Source organism: Gordionus sp. m RMFG-2023, chromosome 3 (assembly GCF_954871325.1).
Source record: "Gordionus sp. m RMFG-2023 chromosome 3, tfGorSpeb1-WG-v2, whole genome shotgun sequence".
NCBI classification, from domain to species: domain Eukaryota; kingdom Metazoa; phylum Nematomorpha; class Gordioida; order Chordodea; family Parachordodidae; genus Gordionus; species Gordionus sp. m RMFG-2023.
The window spans coordinates 35007720-35029231 of NC_088777.1; the positions used below are offsets into that span (position 1 = coordinate 35007720).

General features: G+C 26.2%; 1 protein-coding gene across 1 annotated transcript; it reads left to right on the forward strand.

Moving 5' to 3' along the window:
- The first annotated feature begins 2512 nt into the window (after nucleotides 1-2512).
- LOC135925699 (GATA zinc finger domain-containing protein 14-like) lies at nucleotides 2513-19910 on the forward strand. The gene is made up of 9 exons (XM_065461151.1): nucleotides 2513-3297; nucleotides 4170-4222; nucleotides 11868-12005; nucleotides 12559-12643; nucleotides 13001-13130; nucleotides 17447-17563; nucleotides 17657-17929; nucleotides 17974-18939; nucleotides 19159-19910. The coding sequence occupies exons 1-9, from the start codon at nucleotides 2731-2733 to the stop codon at nucleotides 19440-19442; spliced, it is 2613 nt and encodes an 870-aa protein (XP_065317223.1). The 5' UTR covers nucleotides 2513-2730; the 3' UTR covers nucleotides 19443-19910.
- The last annotated feature ends 1602 nt before the right edge of the window (nucleotides 19911-21512 follow it).

A 21512-nucleotide genomic window follows, 5' to 3' on the forward strand; every position in this document is an offset into this window, starting at 1 on the left:
GTTCTAGCATAATACAAATTGAGGACCAACGTGTTGTGCATTATCATTTAAATTAAAATATTATTACTTGTATACTACAAAATAATTCACTTTCAAAATAATCAACGTATTTCTATAACATAGCATATTAATAAATTTAATTTACATAATAAAATATTATTACACTGGAAAATAATTTATGATATCAATCTCTAAATAAAATGGAAGTCCAGGAAGAAAATTGGAAGAAAAACGCGAAGATAAAATAAATGATTCCACAAAATAAGTTAATAAAATTTAAAAAAATTTATATTATTTTTTAAAAAAATATTTTTGTTTTTAAAATTTTTTATGACACCTAGAACCCTTGGACCCTTCACTTTTAATTCCAGCTCCGGGTTCGGGTTCAGCCAAAATACGAGGGTTCAGGGTCAGGGTCCGGGTTCACATCCTTGAAATAAACTCCCCAAAATCATGGTATTTATTTTTGGACCGCAGTAAATTAAATTAAATAATCTTCTATTATTTATTATAAAAAATCAAGAATTTACAAATGAATAGTGAATATTATTTATAGGAAATTAATTTAATCTCAAATTTAATTGATAAAATTTTCGAAAGAAGTGACAATTTTTTCCTTCTTATTATTATGGCAATTCTCGCAATAACTCTACCCTTTTTTGTCAACTCGTCACCCTTCTCTCGTTCTATGCTTACTTATATTTATATCAATATTGCACAAAATATTTTCCTTTATTTAATTTAATATATTTTACTTGTTCTTCTTCTTAATTATGGAAATTTGACCTATAGTTAAAAACAATTAATTATTAAAGAAATAATATAATATTATATAATATAATTATAGAAATTTCAAGAAAATATTAATTTTAATTACTAACATTCCAAATAATGCGATGATATATAAAATGTCAAATTTATCTAAAAAAAATTGGTCTTATTATCCTGGATTGTTGTTCTATTCTTCACATTTTATTATTATAATATATTTTTTAAATTAACTAAAATTATATTTAAATTTTTTTTAAAATGGTTTTTACATGGAAAACAATGCCTACTCTTTTAATTGAGAAGAAACGAAAATAAAATAAACATTTTGTTATACTGACTTTATTATATTTATTGCACATATAGGTTATGAAACAAAAAATTATTATTATAAATAGAAAAATACCAATTTTTGTTAATGGTGTGGTGAATCTGAGTCTCTCTGTTTAGGAAGACAATGGAGACAGAAAGTCAAAATTTTTGCTTTAACCTTCACTTTATATTCCCATAAAATATTTCTCATTTTTTTTAAACACATTCATGGATTTAAAGCATTTTTTCCCCTACAAATCAATGAATGTTGACATTTATAAATATTATATCTCGTTCGTAGTTAAACGAAATGAAATTATAAGAAATGATAAAACAAAAATAAATAAATATTATTAAAATTGTTTTTTTTTTGAGTCAGGTTAAAAAAAAATTTGTGAAAAATTAATTAAAATGTCTTAGCAAAAGGAAGATAATACCAATCCCAATGGTTTATTTAAAATTATACTTATGATTTTTTCAACAATAAAATTGAAATAGAGAAAAAAAAAGTTTATTTTTCTTATATTAAATGAAGGGAAGTGAATATATAAAATTAATTTCAATGTTAGAAACCTAGATATAATGTCAACTCACAAAAAAAGATTTTTTATACTATAGAATATTCAGAGATGTGCATATCCAGAACCCGAGTAAGTTTATGATATTGAAAAGAGAGCATTTCTGGCACTACCTTACTTTCTCACTTCCTTATAATATAAATACTCTCGATTCTTTAGCCATCTTAAAGAAAAAACCGATTTCACGCAATAATAATATTAAGTTATAAATTTTATCTTATGATCTATATATCAACAAAAAAATCAGTAACTGATCCATATAAAACAACACCAGATAGGTGTTGTTGGTAGGCTTGATTTTGCCAATTTTAAATTAGATCTTAGCCAAAATAATATTACGCAAGCCTCGAGATTTTGTTAATAAACATCTCTGCCGTCTATGAGCAGAATCTCTAGACCTGCTAATATTTTTTGGCTCAAATATTGGGCTAGCCGTTTTTAAACCAAGCTTATTATAAAATAATATCCTTTTTTAAAACAGGCTTAGGGAAAAAATATAAATAATGTTTAACTGGATCCATCAAGTAAAGGATTAAAATGATGAAACTAATATATCATTTTTTTTATTAATTTTTTTTTATTCAGAAAATTTTTTTTTAAATATTACTTCATAATTATATTTTAAAAATTATTTCATGTGAACCAAAAATGGATGAAAAAAATGTGTGACAACAATACTTCTCTTTTATAATATAAATTAAACAATTAACGATAAAACACAATTATTATTATTTTTATGAATATCTTCTCTTTATTATTATATCATTCGATAGCACATTTGAGATATGACACTTCGCAATTCACTTTTTGCATTTTATATTTTAAAAAAATTATTCATAAAAAAAGGATATTTAATTATTTTTAATTAAGAAATCAAATATTTAACGAAAATGTATTCAGGACATCATATTTCAAATTTCTGAGATATTTTTTTAGAGGGAGAATTATATTACATCCATTAATTTTAGCAATAGAACAAAAATGCTTCCAGATATAATCGCCCCATCTCCAATCTTATCCAATTCGTTTGAAAATAAAAGGAACTTTAATTGACAATATTTTAATAAAAAATATGTCTGCCGCATTTTGTCAGCGAAAATTGTTACTTCAACAAAAACTCCAAAGCAAATTCGATGTGATCAAAACTTTGAATCATGCCGATCCGATGTCTTCGATCAATTCCAATGACATCAATTGTTCCAATCATTTAATCAACAATTATCCGGGTGCTAGGTCCTCCATAGTGCTAAACGGTTCCATGTCACCCCCTATTCGTCATTGCAAAGCGGAGAAAGAACCCAAAATATCTCACTCTTCGCCTAAAATTTCTTCCAAAAATTGTCATCCCGCAGTGATAACCAACAATAATAATAATAAAAGTTTCGTTTTATTGGATGAGGATAGCGAGATAAATAACTTGGATCACATAATAAGAGCGGGTATATTCGTGGGCAAGAATCAATTTTCTAAAAATATGGTTCGAAAGACAAACAACTATTGTAACTTGGGGTCTGATAATATGGCGATGTCATCTAATAGATATTCGCCCTCATCCACTAGAGTCGTCAATAAAGTTGCCAGTGACCTATTCGCTGACCATATGGCCTCAAGCACGAGTGGCATGTTGAAATCCGATCAGGTAAAATCTATGAAAACAAGAATGGGCCTTATAAATTACATATATATATATTTATAATACTATATTAAATAATATTCTGTGTGTGTTATCGACAATGTCCGTAATCGGGAAACACGTGTATTTTCAGATTAATATTTTAGTCAATCCGTGATTGGCAAAATGTGAATTGTAAATGACTCAAAAATTAATGGCTAAATTATCTGAAATTTTACAGGATAGGTATACTACGCATACACTACAATACATTTTAGGCGATATCAATCAAGTTTAAAAATACATAACAACTGAATTTTGAACTTTAAATGATTTGGCAGTGTCCTGTTTCGTCTTCTTTTTAAAACATATTTCTGTTTAGCCCACTAAACAGATTTTGAGCTAGGATACCCTATTTAAAAGAAAGAAAATTAATTTTGTTATTTATATATTCCTTTGGTACAAATAAAGCAGATACATGATAAATCTTAATATCCTCTTTTTTTTAAGCTATTTAGAGGAAGCTATATAGACATCTAAACGAGCGACTGTTTAGAATAAGACTAATAAGACGAGAATAAATTCCATGAGTAGAATACTTATAAGACCATTTATGTATCAGACATTTTTAAAGATAATACGCATATTGACTAAGGCAATACACTCCGCATATTGCCTGATTACGTACATTGCCAGTAATATATTTAATATTTATTTCAATTTTTATCTTATACAGATGAAGGGATTATCTATTTTTTGAAAATGGGATTATCAGTAAAAGATTGAAGATCTCGCCCAATCCTTTATATTTTTATGGATGTATTTTTTTAATGGAAGTTAATTTTATATATCATATCTTTTTTTTAAGCCGTTTAAATAAAATTTTCAAAAAAATATAGAAAGAAAAATTTTCTAGTTGTCATGATTTAAGGATAGCTGCAGAGTCTCCCAAGTAAATATTTTATTTTTAAAATTATATTAAAATGTATATATTTTTTTAAAATCCTTATAAATGTAATTAATGTTTAAAATTATATCTTCTCTAGTTTTTTTTTATTACTATATATACAATTTGGATAGTGTTATATCATATATCACTTTTATGGGTTATTATTTCTTAAATAGAATAATAGTTCTATATAAATAAGAAATCTGAGTCTGGATTTGTACATTTCTTTTATATCCCTTGGTTTTTAAAAAAATACTATTTTCAGGCCTAACCTGGATTTAAAATTTATCATAAAAATATATTTTGCAAATGGTTTTAGAAGGTAAATAAAATGAATGTTTAAATCTATCATCATGTGATTTTTTAACTAGTAAATTGAAGCGATCTTACATTGGGATCCTAATTGGTTTTATTTTAAAATAATTTGACCCATGCCAGGTATGTGAAAAGAAAATTTTAGGCCCAACCCGGGTAATATTAATGAGGATCTTAATTGAAAAAAAAAAGAATTAAATATTCAGACACATCTTAAAAAGCAGACCCAGCTCCCAGATGATTTTATTTTGTAACTATGCTTTTGAGTTGTATATGAGTTTAATTTTAACATACTTACCTTTCATTATGAAAAAAATTATGGTCTTTTAATTTTTAAATATTAATTTTGATAGCAGAGATTTCTTAAAATTCTCTAAATTTTCCTCAAATTTTGATAGGCGAAATGAATTTGTGAATTGCGAACACTCTTATACTAGCTTTCTTATAAATCTACAGAAGTACCCATTTTTTGATATTATTTAGTGCCCCTTTAAATGACTTATGCAATATTATATTATTCTTAAAATAGATAATAATAAAAAAAAATTATATATAATATCAACTGAATCATTAATCTAAATAATCAATTTATTGAGTGCATTATAGATATAGAATCAAGATTTTACAACCCAATTTTATTGATCCAAAAATAAAAAAAAACTTACGTGACTTCTTCTTTTAAGGAATTTTAACCCTTGGTGTATGTTAATTTTTTTGCAAATGATTTATTTATTATTCATGACCATGACCATGAGTAAAAAATAAACATATAATATATATGTTAGCGGCAATGTGATATTTTTTCAACTTTAAATCATTTTTTGAGCGCGTTTCTTTAAATTTGAAAATCACCGAAAATGTATTTTATCATGCTTGAAATACCTAACCCACGTTCAGATAATTTTGTCATTAACTTTTGAACTTACTAAAATTTATATTAGTTCTTCCATAGATTTTTCATATAAATTATAAATGACAAAGTTAATGGTAAAATTATCTGCCCACATAAAATAGGTATTCTAAACATGCTGGAATACATTTCCTGTAAACCCAAATTTTAAATTTAAAAAGCGCTCAAAATATGACTTAAAGTAAAAATTACACATTCCCGAAAAAAATTGACGCTAACATATACATCATAAATGTTTTGTTTATATTTTAAACCCTGCACCTCAACTGCATGATAAAAAAATTAGCTACCCCAGGGAGAACGAGGATATGACGCAAGATCGCTATTAAAACTGGGGAAGGGGTAGCATAGGCAGTTATGACTACGCTATCATCATTAAATTAAATCGGAGAGGGGTAGGGTTATTTTTTATTTGGATTTTCTTTTTTTTAATACTAATTTTAATTTAGTAAGAGGTGGGAGGGGGGGGGGGTGGGGTAAAAAGCGGTTGGAGATAAAAGAATATAAACAGGTAGGGAGTAACATTTTTGAGGGGGATAAAATTGCATTGGCTTAGGGGTTGTTGAATAATTCCCTGATAAAAAGCACAATGTTGGGCCAAATATATTTATATAACGTGTTGGCTTTAATGACAACTGCTATTGTTTGATATATTAGGATTAGATCCTATCCCAACATCGATATACGTTATAAGAATTTCAAATTATTTATATTTTGATCATTGCCTACCTTTATAAAATCAGGGTCAAAAACGATACAGAACATTCCAACATATTAATATTTCTTCAGTCATTCTTATGTAATTTTTTACTTATAACTAATTATATTATTGCTGATATATACATCTCTTATAACATTTCTTAATATTTATAAAACATTTATTGCACCATTAATATTATGTATTAGTTCGAGGCCAATTGCTCTCAAAAAGTTTCATAGCCTCAAATTTGAGAATGCTTTACTGTTCTAATTAGTTGAGAACTTCTGGTAAGGCTCTTATTACATATATCAAATCAAATTTAGAGTCATTTGAAAAATCTATAGAATAAAGTCTAATTTCGATGTATAATATTACTAGTTACTGTTTATTCACACTAAAACTTGATGCCAACGATTCGTACGTACTGTAAAACAGAGTAAAAGAACAAAGCAAGTAGGTTTGTAATTAAATATTTTATAGTTAGCCAACCTGTTGTTTTTAACACTTGATTTTGGCGTAGTGTTGTAATTATGGGATAGGGGTTTTCAAGCTCTTAAAAGTATGGAGAATCACCAACTTTTTAAAATAATTACACAAGTCTTCATAATTTATTTAAATAAGTCAAAATATTATTGCGCATGTGATTCAATTAATTTATTTAATTAAATATTTTTGTTTATTTCTTATAGCTTGTTCACTATTTTATATACTTTATTGTTATGATGATTTGGGAGTGGGGGGGGGGGAGGGTATTCCAAGCATTATTGGGTAAACATTAATAAAAAGTGAAGGGGGAATATCTTCTTGATAAATAATGCTGTCTATTTGTGTTGAAACTATGAAGGATATTCAAAGTGATTAAAGTATTTTTATTCCTATTTGATGTTTTTTTTAAAGATTTTTAAATATCTATAGCTCATGTTACTGGTAAAAATGGATTGTGTTGAATTAAATTCAAATATATTTTTTTTATTAATTTAAATTTAAATGACTTTTACGAAAATTAATCAATTATAAATTTTTTAAAGTCATCGAAATTATAAATTAAGTGTAGGCAGAGTGAATAAATTTTCCATTTTTAACATTTTATTCAACTCTCAGGTTAATAATAGCTAAATTTAATTACACCATAATTAGCATACTTTGAGGGAGTTTATAGTATTCCTGGATCTTGATACATAGACAATTTATCAAACCAAAAAAATAGGTAAGAAAAGGTCTTTATCTTTACACCATGATAGTCATGAGATTGGTATAGGTGTTAGCGGCAATATGTTATTTTTTCAACCATTAATTGAACACATTTTTTTAAAATTCAGGAATCAGAATTTACCAGAAATGTATTTCACCGTTTTTGGAATATCTACTCTATCAATTTCATATAATTTTGCCATTGAACCTTTGAACTTAGAGTTTATATTAGTTTTGATTTTTAAATTTAAAAATAAGACTTCAAAAATGATTTAAAGTTGAAAACATTTCTGGAAAAAACACATTGCCGCTAATAACATAGGCATAGACTTATATTAATATAGACTGCTCAACGATTAAAAAAAACATCTTTAAAATAATCGCCATTTGCAATGATAAAACATTCATTTTAATAAGGCTATATTTATAATAATTTTAACATTATTTATGAATTTTTTTTATTTAAATGGCATATAAATATAAATTTTTAAGATATAAAATTTTCCAAAATCATATAATATAAAAATAAAAATTTATATATAAATGAATGTAAAAAATTAATATATATTAAATAATTTTTGTAATAATATATAATAAGAAAATAAAGTAATAAGAAAATTTCCGTAAGATGTAGCATAACATTTTTAAAAATTTAATTTGTATATTTTTTTTTATATAAAAGTAGAGGTTTAATTTACAACAGAATATGAATATAATTGTAAAAATTTTATAATTAATTTTTTATAACTTTTTTATTTATTTATTCCCTGTAGATTAACATAGGAGAAAGTCAGAAAAGAGTTATGATATTCCATATCTAATTTTGTAATTATAATTTGGATACTTAACCTTAATATTTTATTATAAAATATTTGTTTCATTATTTTTTAACCCTACATATATGGCTCTAATTAACCATTATCTTACCCTCCTCAAAGAAGTTGGCTTTGAGAAAAAAAATTTGATTTTATTGATGGGCCGGTTTTTTCAATTTTCTTGTAGTTAGTATTTCTGGATTTTTTATTTCTGAGATTTGGTGGGGTTTTTTCCTGTGATATTTTTCTCAGTAATATTTTTCTTATTACATTATTTTTGATATGTATAAATAGAATTCAATTATAAAGCATATATGACCAATTAATATTTTTTATTATATATTTATTTTGAGACGATATAGTAACTCTTAGATAATAAAAGGCTTGTCACATCTTTTTGTCATATTTTGTGACAAAGTTAATAATACTCGAATTTGGAATCAAACTTATCACTAAATACGATAACTGAACATTTGTCGCAGCAGCTTAGGGCTATGCCTTCACATGCCCTAATGGGTTCTCAACTTTTATTGTTATTTATTTATAAGTTATCTTTTTTGGCCTTATGAAGTATATAAGCCCAATATATGTAACAATCGATAGCTAATCGAAAGATCTATCTAGCAGGAGGTCAACCCCCTCCCCCCTATGAGCAAGTCTAAGCTAAGAAGTTAGTAATATTTTTATTTTAATCAACGCAAAATATTAATATGGATATAAAATAAAAGCTAATTTAAATATCTTCTGACTGAAATTCACTCTTGGTCATGGGTTTGACTTGGTTGGGGAGGGGAATTAAAAATGAAAATTTGATATGGGTATCAATAAAAGCTAATTGAAATATATTTTGACTAAAATAATGGTATTCACTCTTGGTCTTAATGGGTTGGACTTAGTCTAGAGGGGATCAGGAATATTTTTATCAAAACAAAAAACAAAATGATATGGGAATCTAATAAAAGGTAATTAAATGTCTTTTGATTATAATAATAACTATCACTTTAAGTAGTCAAATCTAGATCTGGGGTGGGGGTGGGGGTGGGGATTTTTACTAGCACAAAATATTAAAACACCTTTCGATTGTGATGGTAATTATCACTCTAAGTGGATGGGCCTAGATCTTTGGGTTTAGGATTATTTATACCAACCCAAAATATCGATATTTTTAATGTTTTGTGAAGGTATTAAATATATACTTCATTATCATATTTTATAAAAAATAATGCAAATTTTGGAATTAACTCTCATCAAAATACAGATTAATGTCGGATTCATATTTCATAAGGTAGCTGATTTCTGATATATACATCATCAAATAAAGCGGAAATCTCTTATTCATCCATCATCAAACACAGGAGAATTCTGATTCTTTGTCTTTCTTGAAGAGCTAACGACTAGTATAATATATTCTTCGTCTAATTTTATTTTTATTAATAAACATACTCATTATGGCTTTTATATCAAGTTACTGCTTTTCCTTAGTTAAATTTTTTATAATGTAATTTAGTCGTTGTTGTTTCATGTAGATCACAAGTTTTGAAAATGATCATTCTGAAGAACAAACACTAACAGGAATGGTGATTAGCATTTTATTTTTTTCAACACACTCGAAAAATTTTCTTTCATTATCGTTAATAAGTACTCTAAAATCATTTATATATTTTTTAGACTTTGTATAATCTAAAAACATATTTCTATGAAGAGTAAGGTTTAATAAATTATTTGCACTTGTAGCAACTTTACTGCTAAATATATTTTAATTTCAAGTAAAATTTTATCATTTATTTTAGAAATATTAATATTCTTTCAAAAAGCTGGTAATCTTGATGCAGAATTCTTAACATAAACACTTATTAATACTTTAAAAATCAATTATAAAAACTTTAAAAACAACTGTAAAAATTCTAATCATATTGTTCAAATCAATGTGCTCCAATATTTTTAAATTCAAAGACAGTCGGTAAAGAAACCGAATTTTAAACTAAATAACATACTTACAATATAAAAAACAAATTACTCGATTAATTCGGATTCAATGCGAATAGTAAATTGAAGTGCACTATTCAATCTGTGTTTATTTTTGAATAGGCCTTGTTGGCAGATTTCATGATATAAATCAGGTAGTGTTGTAAACGGCTCGTTTTGAGCCAATTTTTAAAAACGGCCAATTCAATATTTTATTCTGAAAAATATTACTTAAGCCTGAAGATTTCTCCCATAGATGGAACAAAGGTTTGGACATCTATTAGCGAAATCTCGAGGCTAAAACAATATTATTCTGGCTAAAATATTGAGTTAGCCGTTTTTAAAAATCGACTTAAATCGAGCCGTTTACAACACTAAAATAAGGGATTCACAAGCCTAAGGAAATCGTTAAAATTGTATTAATCCTTATTAATATTTTCCCAACCCAAAATAAATCTCGTTAACTTTTTTTACCAGAACCTTAACTGAACCTTTAAAAAGGTCTGTGAATTAGTTAGAACCTTTTTAACAGACTAACTATTTTAAATATTATTATTAAATATTTTCTATTTATTAGTTGTCATTATTCAATATTATTGAATATTGGTATTTGATGGCGCCAGTTACCCAAGTTAGCGTTTAAAAGTATTTAATCATTAAAAAAAATTATTTCTTCTTAATAAAATTTGACAGAAGAGAATCTTGAAATTATCTTAATTTGTATTGCTCAGTAGTATATTTTATATATAGAAAAATAATTATTTTTATTATAGTGAAAATTTTTTATGATTTATAAATTACGTAGGGGAGGTTAGGGATAAATGGTTATAGGGGTTGACTAATTTTTTATCTGAAAATTTCATTAAATATATATTATATATAGTTATACCATATACCTTACCTATGTTCATTTATCCGATTATTTAACCAAATAAAAATATATTTTAAAAAACGTTTGTAATACCTTGTTGAAGCCGTTCTAAAAACATTTTTTGTCTAGCGAAGATTTGTGCATTCAAATCGCTAATATTTTATAAGATAGAATCCTCAAAAAATGGTATGATTTAAAAATCTAGGCCTGGCTTAAAAATTAAAAAAAATATATTCTGGGTCGTCGGTCCATTTAAATTCTATTAATTAAACAATTAGAAAATGTTGAAAAATCATATAATGGAACGTTTAATATTCATTGCTCATATTTTCAATTTCCTTTTAAAAAAGTTTGCAAAATACAGCCAAAATTATTCAAAATAACAAAATTTTTAAAATTTTGGGCCTGGGTGAAAAATTATCAACAATATAAATCTTGATTGTTCCAAAAATTTCCCAAAAAAATTTCTGACTATGTTTGAAAATGAATGTTTTTTAATCCCGGCCTAAAATTTCGACCTCCGTATCTGCAAAATACGAAAATTGTAAATTCACATTAATTTTTAAACCAAATATTTTAAAATAGAAACCTGTGAGCCGAACCGGCTATTTAAATAGAATCGGCTGGATCCAAATAGAGAAGATCCTAGTTCGATATATACGAGATCCAGGATCCTTTATAATTATGCTTATTTGTGTTAAGGAATAAAGTCAAAAATTTTATGAGTCCAATGAAATTCATGCTCTATATTTTCTTAGTTCTCTGCACCTCACTTAAATATCTCAGTCTAAATGAGAAAATCTGAATTATGTAGAATTTCCTCCCCTCCTCCAATATATGTACTTGGAATTTTTTATAATTTATTTTACTTCTTTTTTAAGTTGGTATTTTCCGAACTTGTCGCGAGATGGTTCTGAAGCGATTCTAACCTTGGGAAAAGAATATGGAAATGTTTTGATGAGAAAAAGCACTAGTTATGATGGAAACTATGTTGTTTCGGCACGTTACGATTGTAAAGGGTAAAAGAATATCTTAAATTTAATAAATGAAATGGAGTTGAAACTGGCTATGTGATTGAAAGAAATCTAATGTTTACTCATTTTTAACAAATTTAAAAAAATTAAATATCCTGAAATTTTTTTTAATAACTTTAGTATTTACATTGATTGATTAGTAGTTAGATACCATGATAATATTTTAAAGCTGGAATCTTGATTCTTAATCATTTATCTTATATTATATGGGTTCAATCTAACTACTATTTTATTTGTTATGTTTTTTCATAAACAATCAAATGATCCTATTTTAAACTGGAAAGATATAGTATAGTAAAGTAAGCAAATATTTTCACGATGATTTTATCAATATTTGTTATATATTATCTTATAATATGTCCCCTGACGAAGTTAAACTATGAACATTAACTTTAACATTATCATTAATATTATCTTAATATTTAACTATGAACATTAACTTTAACATTATGATTAATATTATCATAATATTTGTTATTAAAATATAAACCTTTTTTAAAATAGTTACCTATTAAATTTAATAATATTGGTATTAAAGGGTGACAGAAATCAGGCATTATGAAGTAACGAGCTTTTCCTTTGACTCCGGCGAGAAGAAATATTTACTTAGGGTCATAGGCCAAGTATGTTTAGCAAATGATCATATTTATGAGTTATTACTTGATTTCATTATTTTTAAATTATATTCTTTTAAACAAAATATAGATGATTTTTGTTTTGTTAAATGGCTCGATTTGAGCCGATTTTTAAAAACAGCCAACTTAATATTTTAACCAGAAAAATATTGCCTAAGCCTCGAGATTTCATTAATAGATGTCCAAATATTTGTCGATCTATAAGCAATATCTCGAGGCCTGCATTATATATTTCTTGAAATATTGAGTTTTTTTTAAAAAAAATTGGTTCAAACAAGCCATTTAACAACATTAGATGATTTCTAATATTAAGAAAAAATCGCATTAATTATATAATTTGAATAGCATCCAATGTTAGATTCCTTAGAGTCGGTGCTGGAATACTTCTTAGGCATAAATCCGGGTATGAGGCCTTTGTGTCAAGATAAAATGAAACATATTTCATGGCGGGAATTGTTAGACTTGACATCAACAAGTTTAAAATATGCTATAATATTAAATTAATGATTGTAAAATTTAGGATCGATTTATATAAACTATATATATTCAGCCTCTTAAAGACTAGGAAATAATCCCCTCTCATATACACACCACCTAAAATTGGGTTAACTTCCCTACTGCTGCACACTAGCTTTATGAAAAATAAATAATCATATTTATTTAAATGTTTAGGAAATATTTATTGGAGAAAAAACAAAATTCTTTCTATATTAATTTTATCATTTTCAATTGATCGAGTCCTGAATGTATGGATTCTAAATAGATTGTCATTAAATACCTTAAATTTTAAGTATATACTAAAATTATGACTCGATTTAAAGCGAAGAAAGGTATCTGTCTGGAATATAAAATCTTATAAATGTGTTTTCTTAAGGCTGTTTTCTATTTATAATTATTTAATTGGTCCCCAACTTTTAATGTCAAGTCAAAATTAAGCTTAATGATCAAATTTTATTACAAGATCAAAATATTACAAATAATCCTCTAAGCTCAACCATTTTTAATATCGTTGCCTAAATATAAATTTATATATTATGGAAAAAATTTTAAATATGTTGTATATCAAATCAACTGAAGATTCAACCCGACCCCCTTTGATTTTTTTAAAAATTTGTATGATGGTAGTATATACACTAACTAGTAAAAATATAAAATTTTAATTCTCAACTCAGCTTACCTCATGAGATATGGTCATCTTTAGAAACGCAGAAATTCCAAAATACACTATATTTAATTTTAAATATCTCAAAAAGTAATTTATGATTTAAATTTTATTAAATAGCTCTAAAATAGCTCTTTAATATGACATAAGAAATTTTTTTGTAAAAAAAAGTCTATTACCAAAAACCGGAAATGGCTATAAAATAAGAATTGCTCTTTTTTTTCTTTTAAATTTTTTTTACAGATAGACACTATACTTAATATTTGTGCATAATTCTAGATTGGGACGAGTACGGGGTCAATAGTTATTACACTTTAAATATAAGTAGTATGGCTTAAATCCTATATTATACCAAATATAGAGTAATTATTTTTTAAAAAAGTGGGCAATAAAGGTGAATAATAGCATTAAAACTAAAATCCTAAAAAATCTTATTATTTTACATTTTTTAAATGTTAAAAAACTCAAAACAACATTCATCAAATTGTATTGTATTATTTTAAATATAACGCAAAACGCCTTAATTTGGAGGCATTATAAGGAATAAATAATAAGATTTTGTATTAAGTAATAAAGTAACAACTATGATAATAAAAAGTGAGCTCAATAATCTCTTCACCCCAACCTAAAGATTATATTCGTCCAAAATTTCTTCTTAAATTCGAGATTTGACCTGGCAACTCTGTGAATGATGAAGTTTATTTTTCATTGCCAGACAATTAATTATTATTTTGATCGTCAGAAATATATTTTCATTTTAAAGATTATTTTAATCTAATTATAATTAATTAAAATAAAATAATTATATTTGTCATAAAGTCAATATTCAAAATAAATTCCAACAGGAACAGTCGTCATTTTTATTGATTAATTTTACATAACCATTTTTCTAAAAATTAAATTTATTTATTAATTTAAAAAAATAATATTTTAAATGTCTACAATTCCTGTAAAGTGCTGTAACCCATTTCGAATAAAATCTCATTCAGTACGTTACGATCTTAGAGGTGTTTTATAGTGGATGATACAAGTGAATTCTAGCTTATCAATTAATCAAAATAGTTCTTGCCGGAAAAAATTTAAAAAATATTCAACAAATCCCATCTTACCTTTTACTTCTACGATCCCTATAACATTACCTTCTATTAATTTTAAGTTAATTATAATTGGTGGTAAATTAGATAAGTTAACTGCAAACCAGCATAACTTTCCATTTCCTCCCTTAAAAGATTATAAACATTACATTGCACGAAGTCTATGCAATCCACCCCAGCCTTGCTGTTACTTGAGGAAATGCCAAATGTGTCCCGGCACTTTGGAAAAAGAAGGACTACACTTATGTTTGATAAAAATGCCTTAGGTTATATAACATTTAAACAATGGTTGGCAGCTGACTGTACTACACTCGAAACTTTAACAAAGTCCGCCAACTAATTTGTGGAGTATTTGATTGAAAAATTAAATATTTTAATTCCTCGGAACAATCTTCATTTTTTAAGCCATTAAAATCGAATTTGAAGAATGGGGAATATCTAATATCCGATTTTGCAGAGAACTACGCTTTTGTAGTTCAAGATCAGGCTCAGGGTTTCCATTGGACTAATAATCAGGCAACACTTCATCCATTTATGATTTATTATCGCGAAGGCGATATCATCAAACATTTAAGTTACGTGATTATATCAGATTGTCTCAAACACAATACTTGTTCCTTTCATTTATTTCAAATAAAATTATTTCTATTCTTGAAAGAAAGATTTGATAAGATTTCAATAATATTTTATTTTTCTGATGGAGCTGTCACCCAGTATAAAAACAAAAAAAACTTTGTAAACCTCTACAACCATTTTAATGATTTTGGGATCAAGGCAGAATGACATTTTTTTGCAACTGCACATGGCAAAACTCCTTGCGATAGTTTAGGGGGAATTATTAAGAGGCTGGCGGCTAGAGCAAGCCTGCAACGTCCTCATGAAAATCCTATAATAACTCTTATTGACTTATATAATTATGCGAGAATCAATATCCCGGGAATTAAATATATATTTGTTAGCAACGTAGAATATTTAAGAATGGAAATCAATCTTGAAAATATATTTTTAATGGCCAAACGTTAATATGTTTATTAAAATATTAATTTCCCATTAATTAGCTAAATAAAGTTATACATATTTTTACAATTATTTTCCTTCTAAAATAAAATAGCAAAACTTATGTGCTAAATATGACACAATGTCTACTAGTGATCTGCATAGGGCCTAATTTTTCTAACACGGCCAGAAAGATTTATAAAAAAATATATCCGGCCCGATCCCAAACAAATTTTCTTATTTGTTTCCTAAATTACTATACATTTAGTATAATATAGGATTTAAGCCATACTACTTATATTTAAAGTGTAATAATTTTTGGCCCAATACTCGTCCCAATCTAGGATTTTGTACAAATATTAAGAAGTATAATGTCTATCTGTAAAAAAAATTTAAAAGAAAAAAAAGAGCAATGTTTATTTTATAGCCATTTCCGGTTTTTGGTAATATACTTTTTTTCACAAAAAATTTTTTTATGTCATATTAAAGAGCTATTTTAGAACTATTTAATAATTTAAATCATGTCTTTAGCTTAATTACTTTTTGAGATATTTAAAATTAAATATAGTGTATTTTGGAATTTCCGCGTTTCTAAAGATGGCCATATCTCATAAAGTAAGCTGAGTTGAGAATTAAAATTTTATATTTTTACTAGTTAGTGTATATACTACCATCATACAAATTTTTTAAAAAATCGAAGGGGGTCGGGTTGAGAATCGACTTTTTTTGGTTGATTTAATATGGAATACAACATATATATTTCAAACGATAATTTTCGCTTAATATTTAAAGGTATTTTTTAAAAAATTTTAATTTCAAAAGTTTTCTGACTTTTATGAATTTTTTAAAACTTATATAATTTTAATGAAAGGATCAAAATTTTTTATAATAATCTATAAAATACTTCCCATTTTATTGTGGCCATTCATCCTCATAGGTTTTCTTTTATTGTATAGCATAAAAATTAAATCATATCTTTTAGAAATCTGCAAATCCGGACCGGGTCTATTTAAAAAATAATATCTGTTTGGCCCGATCGGACTTAAATTCTTAAATATGATATTACTCAACTTTGTGAAATAAATTGATATAGTTTAAAATTCTTTCAAGAAACAAGGCGCCAATATTTGTTATTTGTATAATATTTTTTTTTAAATTAAAAAAATTTTAAATTTTTCTATATTTAAATTGGGACTGAGTGGACTAATAATTTTTATTTGGGGTCGGACTTTTCGGGATATAAATAAATTTGTTCGGGATCGGGCCGAGCAATTTTTTTAAAAAAAAATTTTGAGCCGGGCTGGGATTGAAAACGTAGGCCCTATACAGATCGCTAATTTCTTTTATGTAAAGTATTGATAGCAAATAAACAAATTTATGTAGTTAATTATAAGATTATTTTCTATTGTTAAATCTCTGAATAACTGAGAACCATCTTTCTTTGTATTTTTTATGTTTCAGTCGCGCCCTCAGCCATGGGATAAAATGAATTTATCTCTGGATTTTTATATTTGTAAACAATATTTCCTTTATATACAGATAACCCAAGGGAAAAAAAATCTGAAGTAAAGAATACATTTTCGAAAAAAATTGAAGAAGGAAAAATAAATGATTATAGAAGATTTGGCGGTACATTCGAAGGCCTAATTGAACATAGTAAATATGATTTATTTAAAAGTATTAAACCATAATTATTTTAGAATGCTAAATTTATCATGATTCTAAACTTTTCATCCACTTTTTTTAAAGAAACCTTAAATTATCTAAGCAAAGGATATTCCCAAAACATCCAAAATAAGATGATGTCGCCTAATAAATACAATATAAACGAAATTATGTCACCCAACAAATTGGATAATTTAGAAAACGATGTTGGCGATGATCTAAATGTAAATATGTGTCTTAATCTCGAGCATTTGGACAAAAAACATAGGCAAAATGGGATTAACGATCAAATTAGTAATGTTAGAATGCAAAGCAATCTTAAATTGAGTTGTGCTGATTCCCAAGAGGAAATACCAAGTAAAATTCTAATTCATAAAATCTGTATTATTGTATATTTGTAGATATTTTAGAAAAGGAAGAAATTGGTTCTGCTACAATAATTACTCCTAACCTATTGAAACCTAGTATGTTCAAAGGCGAAAAATGTTCTTTGAATTCCATAATCAAGAAAAAGGCTATTGATATTAATAGTGTCTACAATTTTAATTTTCATAATTCTAACCTGACATCTCAGTCAGACACATTGAAGGAAGAGATAGAAACCATACCTCTTTCCATAAATACGAAATTTAGAATGGATTCTCCAAAAATAACCAAGTTAGAAAACAACTCAGTTATGGCAACCAGACTCATCTCGCCATCTCAACATTCTCCAAACGTTCGTTTCCCATCTAAAGATGTTAAGTCAAACACATCTACCCAACTAGAAGTTTCCAGAGTTTTTCTTAGCCCCTCACAAAAATTTAACTTTTCAATGAGTGATAACAACAATTGTAAAACTGATGCTAATAATAGCAGTCCGACGTATAATAATAACCTAAACATTCGGAGATACCAAAAGCGAATAGACCATGAGTCCATGCCAAAATTATGTTCTCTCAAGGCCAACATCAACACCGAATATAAAGAAAAAAACCATTTAGTTTTTAATGGCAATGTTAATAATAGCGCGATAAGTGATATAATCAATGGTATTAAAAATAACCCCGTCAATAAAAATGAAAATGTTGATGCTCCTATACTGAATAGTGGCAATAGTATTAAACATAAAGTAAATACAACTGTAGTAACTAATCAAGCTAGAAACTCAGATTACGAAGATCAATTACCTTTGCTACTTAAACACAAGAAAGAACAGTTGAGGAAAGTCGATTGCAACAATAAGATAAGTATATACGCTACTGAAAATAAACAAAAACTTAAAGAAGATATTCCAGTGATTGGACCCATCTCTCCAACCATATCAATCACAAGTGATATCAACGATAGCAATATAAATTCTGTCAGATCGAGTCCCTCTTTGAATAGTAATTTATTAATATATTTACTACCATGAATGTGCTATTATTTCTCAAAATTTCAAATTTCGCATAATACATTATAAAATATTAAATTTTAGAGCACGTATGGTTAGATTTAATAGTAATTTAATTAATAAGAATCTTATGGGCTGTCAAAATATTCTTTTAGTATTTATAAAAATATATGACTTATTATGACACTTGTTCAACTAATTTAAAATTTAGCTTCTCAAGCGAAAATAATGCAACAATCTTTAATGAACGAACTGGTTTCGATAATGAAGAATAAAACGAGTGGTGATATGGGGAAATTATCCAACAATTTAGTGGCTTCTCCCTCTTTTACTCAAATTAATATAGCTTGTTCTTTGGATGATCCGAATCAAAAGTTAAAGAAAATAACAACCAACCTTAAAAACAGCAGTAACAATCACTTGATTATAGTTAAGGATGTCTCTAATCAAAACCAAGTCGATGATAATTATTGTGTTGAAATGGAAAAAATGTAATTTTGAATGAAGAAACTAATAAAAAGATTAATTTGCTATCATATAGTTTTGATCTTATCATAAATTGTAACTTGTGTGATTTAAAATTGAATATACTATTTTTGAGCAATTTATTTTTTGTTAACAGAGTATATTTATTATATGTAACTTGCCAATATTAAATAATTATATATTATAAGATTTTAATTATATAAAGTTATAAACATTTTATTGATTTATATTTAAAATGCAAAATGGTGTGGAATTGATTTTTATATGTTTATTGGAATTTTATGATTTCGAAGGGTCGATTAAGATCATTTGCCAATCTGGAAGTAAAGGTATGAACCCTTCAATTTATTGTGTCGAATTTCAACCTGATTATATTATATTAAGCCTAGTATTACTATCATCGTGACACTTTTCAGTAACAAAAATATTATATAACTCGTATTTACATAAACTTATATTTTTTTAAACATTAAATAATGTGAGGTAAATGATATCGAATATCTTCTATTTTTATGAAAAGCTAGATTTACAATTATTTACGTTTCTAAAATCGAATAAATAATATTATTTGAACATTGTAAAGAATTACTGTTAAAATTTGTTTATTCGGTACAATAAATGTGTGAATTATACAGAGTGTAGTATTTATATCATTGATTTTTTTATAAAGTTGGAAATCCGAATTTTTTCTAAAAGAGTTGGATTTTATATGAGCAAAGCTTTAAACGTACAAATTTTGGATGAACTTTTATAGCACATTATTGAAAAGATACATCTCAATGAACATTATATAAAATAAAAAGAATTTAATTTCCCGGTTACAAGCTTAGTTGCGAATAATGCATGAAGCATATTATAAATCCTGATTTAAAAAATATTTTAACTCATAGATACACTTCCCGTATTAATTGCTAAATCTATTTTTACTGATAAAAAGTGTAAAATAAATATTAAATATTCTATAAAAAATATTGACAAAATAATTTACCAAAAAAAATATATTAAAGATGCTAATTTAAATCATAAAATCATTGGATATTGCAAAAAAATCATTATGAACAATGAATGCTGGATTTGTTATTAATAATTAGACTCCAAACCAATTCAGAATAGTTTGGAGATCCTAAAATATATTTTTACTGGCAATACAGAAATAATCCTAGTCTTAAATCAACTTTTGGGTGTAGCAGCTTCTGTAGAAAGAACGTCTTCCTCTTTTGCCATAGGTTAGTTAAAGCTTGAAAATTAGTTTTTCTTTTAAAATATTTTAATGATAAATTCATGGTGGTATAGGTCTCTAGTTCCCCATATCCTTAAACGTTTCAGAGTTTTATTTTCAGACGCCAAATTTCCTTACACACTTGGAGACTTGAATACTATCGATTTACATCATACAGCAGCTTTAACCTTTGGGGCAAAAAGCCCCAAGCAGTCAAGGCAAAGATACTGGAATTTAACATTGATACAGTATTCCATCGAATACTTACACTCGAAAGCTGTTCAAAAATAATCCTCATCGCTCATTCTTCAACTAAACTGAACCATGAGTTAAAAGATTGGCAAAAATAGGTCTCTTTTGGCTAATCAAATAACTCCAGTCTCAGCCAGAAGCCACCTAACGAATAGTTAAAAACAATACCTAGTTCTAACTTAGGCTTTTTACTTCTTAGAATTTATGTCCATCTTCGATTAGGCTGTAAAATCCGACAAAATATATATTTTTAAATAGTTTTCCTTTTAAATATTGTTTTTTTCTTTAAATATTTTTAGATATAATATGTATATTTTTAATATTTATAATTAAAAATTTATCTTATTGTAATCTATTTAATATTTTAAAATAAAGATTAAAAAAAATTCTTATATGATTTGTATTGTTCGTTGGTGTTTCAAATATAGGAACAAATAAACAGATGAAAAAATTTAATATTATAATTTAAATTTTTAAGCTTAGGAAAGGCCACTAAATAATTTTCACTAAATGCTAAAATAAGTTTAAATAATATTCAAAAGGTATTTGTAGCAAAATGTCAAGGATTTGTAAAAGATAAATTTTGATAATTATGTTTAGTGTTTCTA

Coding starts and splice junctions, on each gene's coding strand:
- LOC135925699 (XM_065461151.1), top strand. CDS start 2,731: ATGTCTGCCGCATTTTGTCAGCGAAAATTGTTACTTCAACAAAAACTC. Junction 4,223..11,867: donor ATAGCTGCAGAGTCTCCCAA/GTAAATATTTTA, acceptor TTCTTTTTTAAG/TTGGTATTTTCCGAACTTGT. Junction 13,131..17,446: donor GTTAGACTTGACATCAACAA/GTTTAAAATATG, acceptor CTTTATATACAG/ATAACCCAAGGGAAAAAAAA.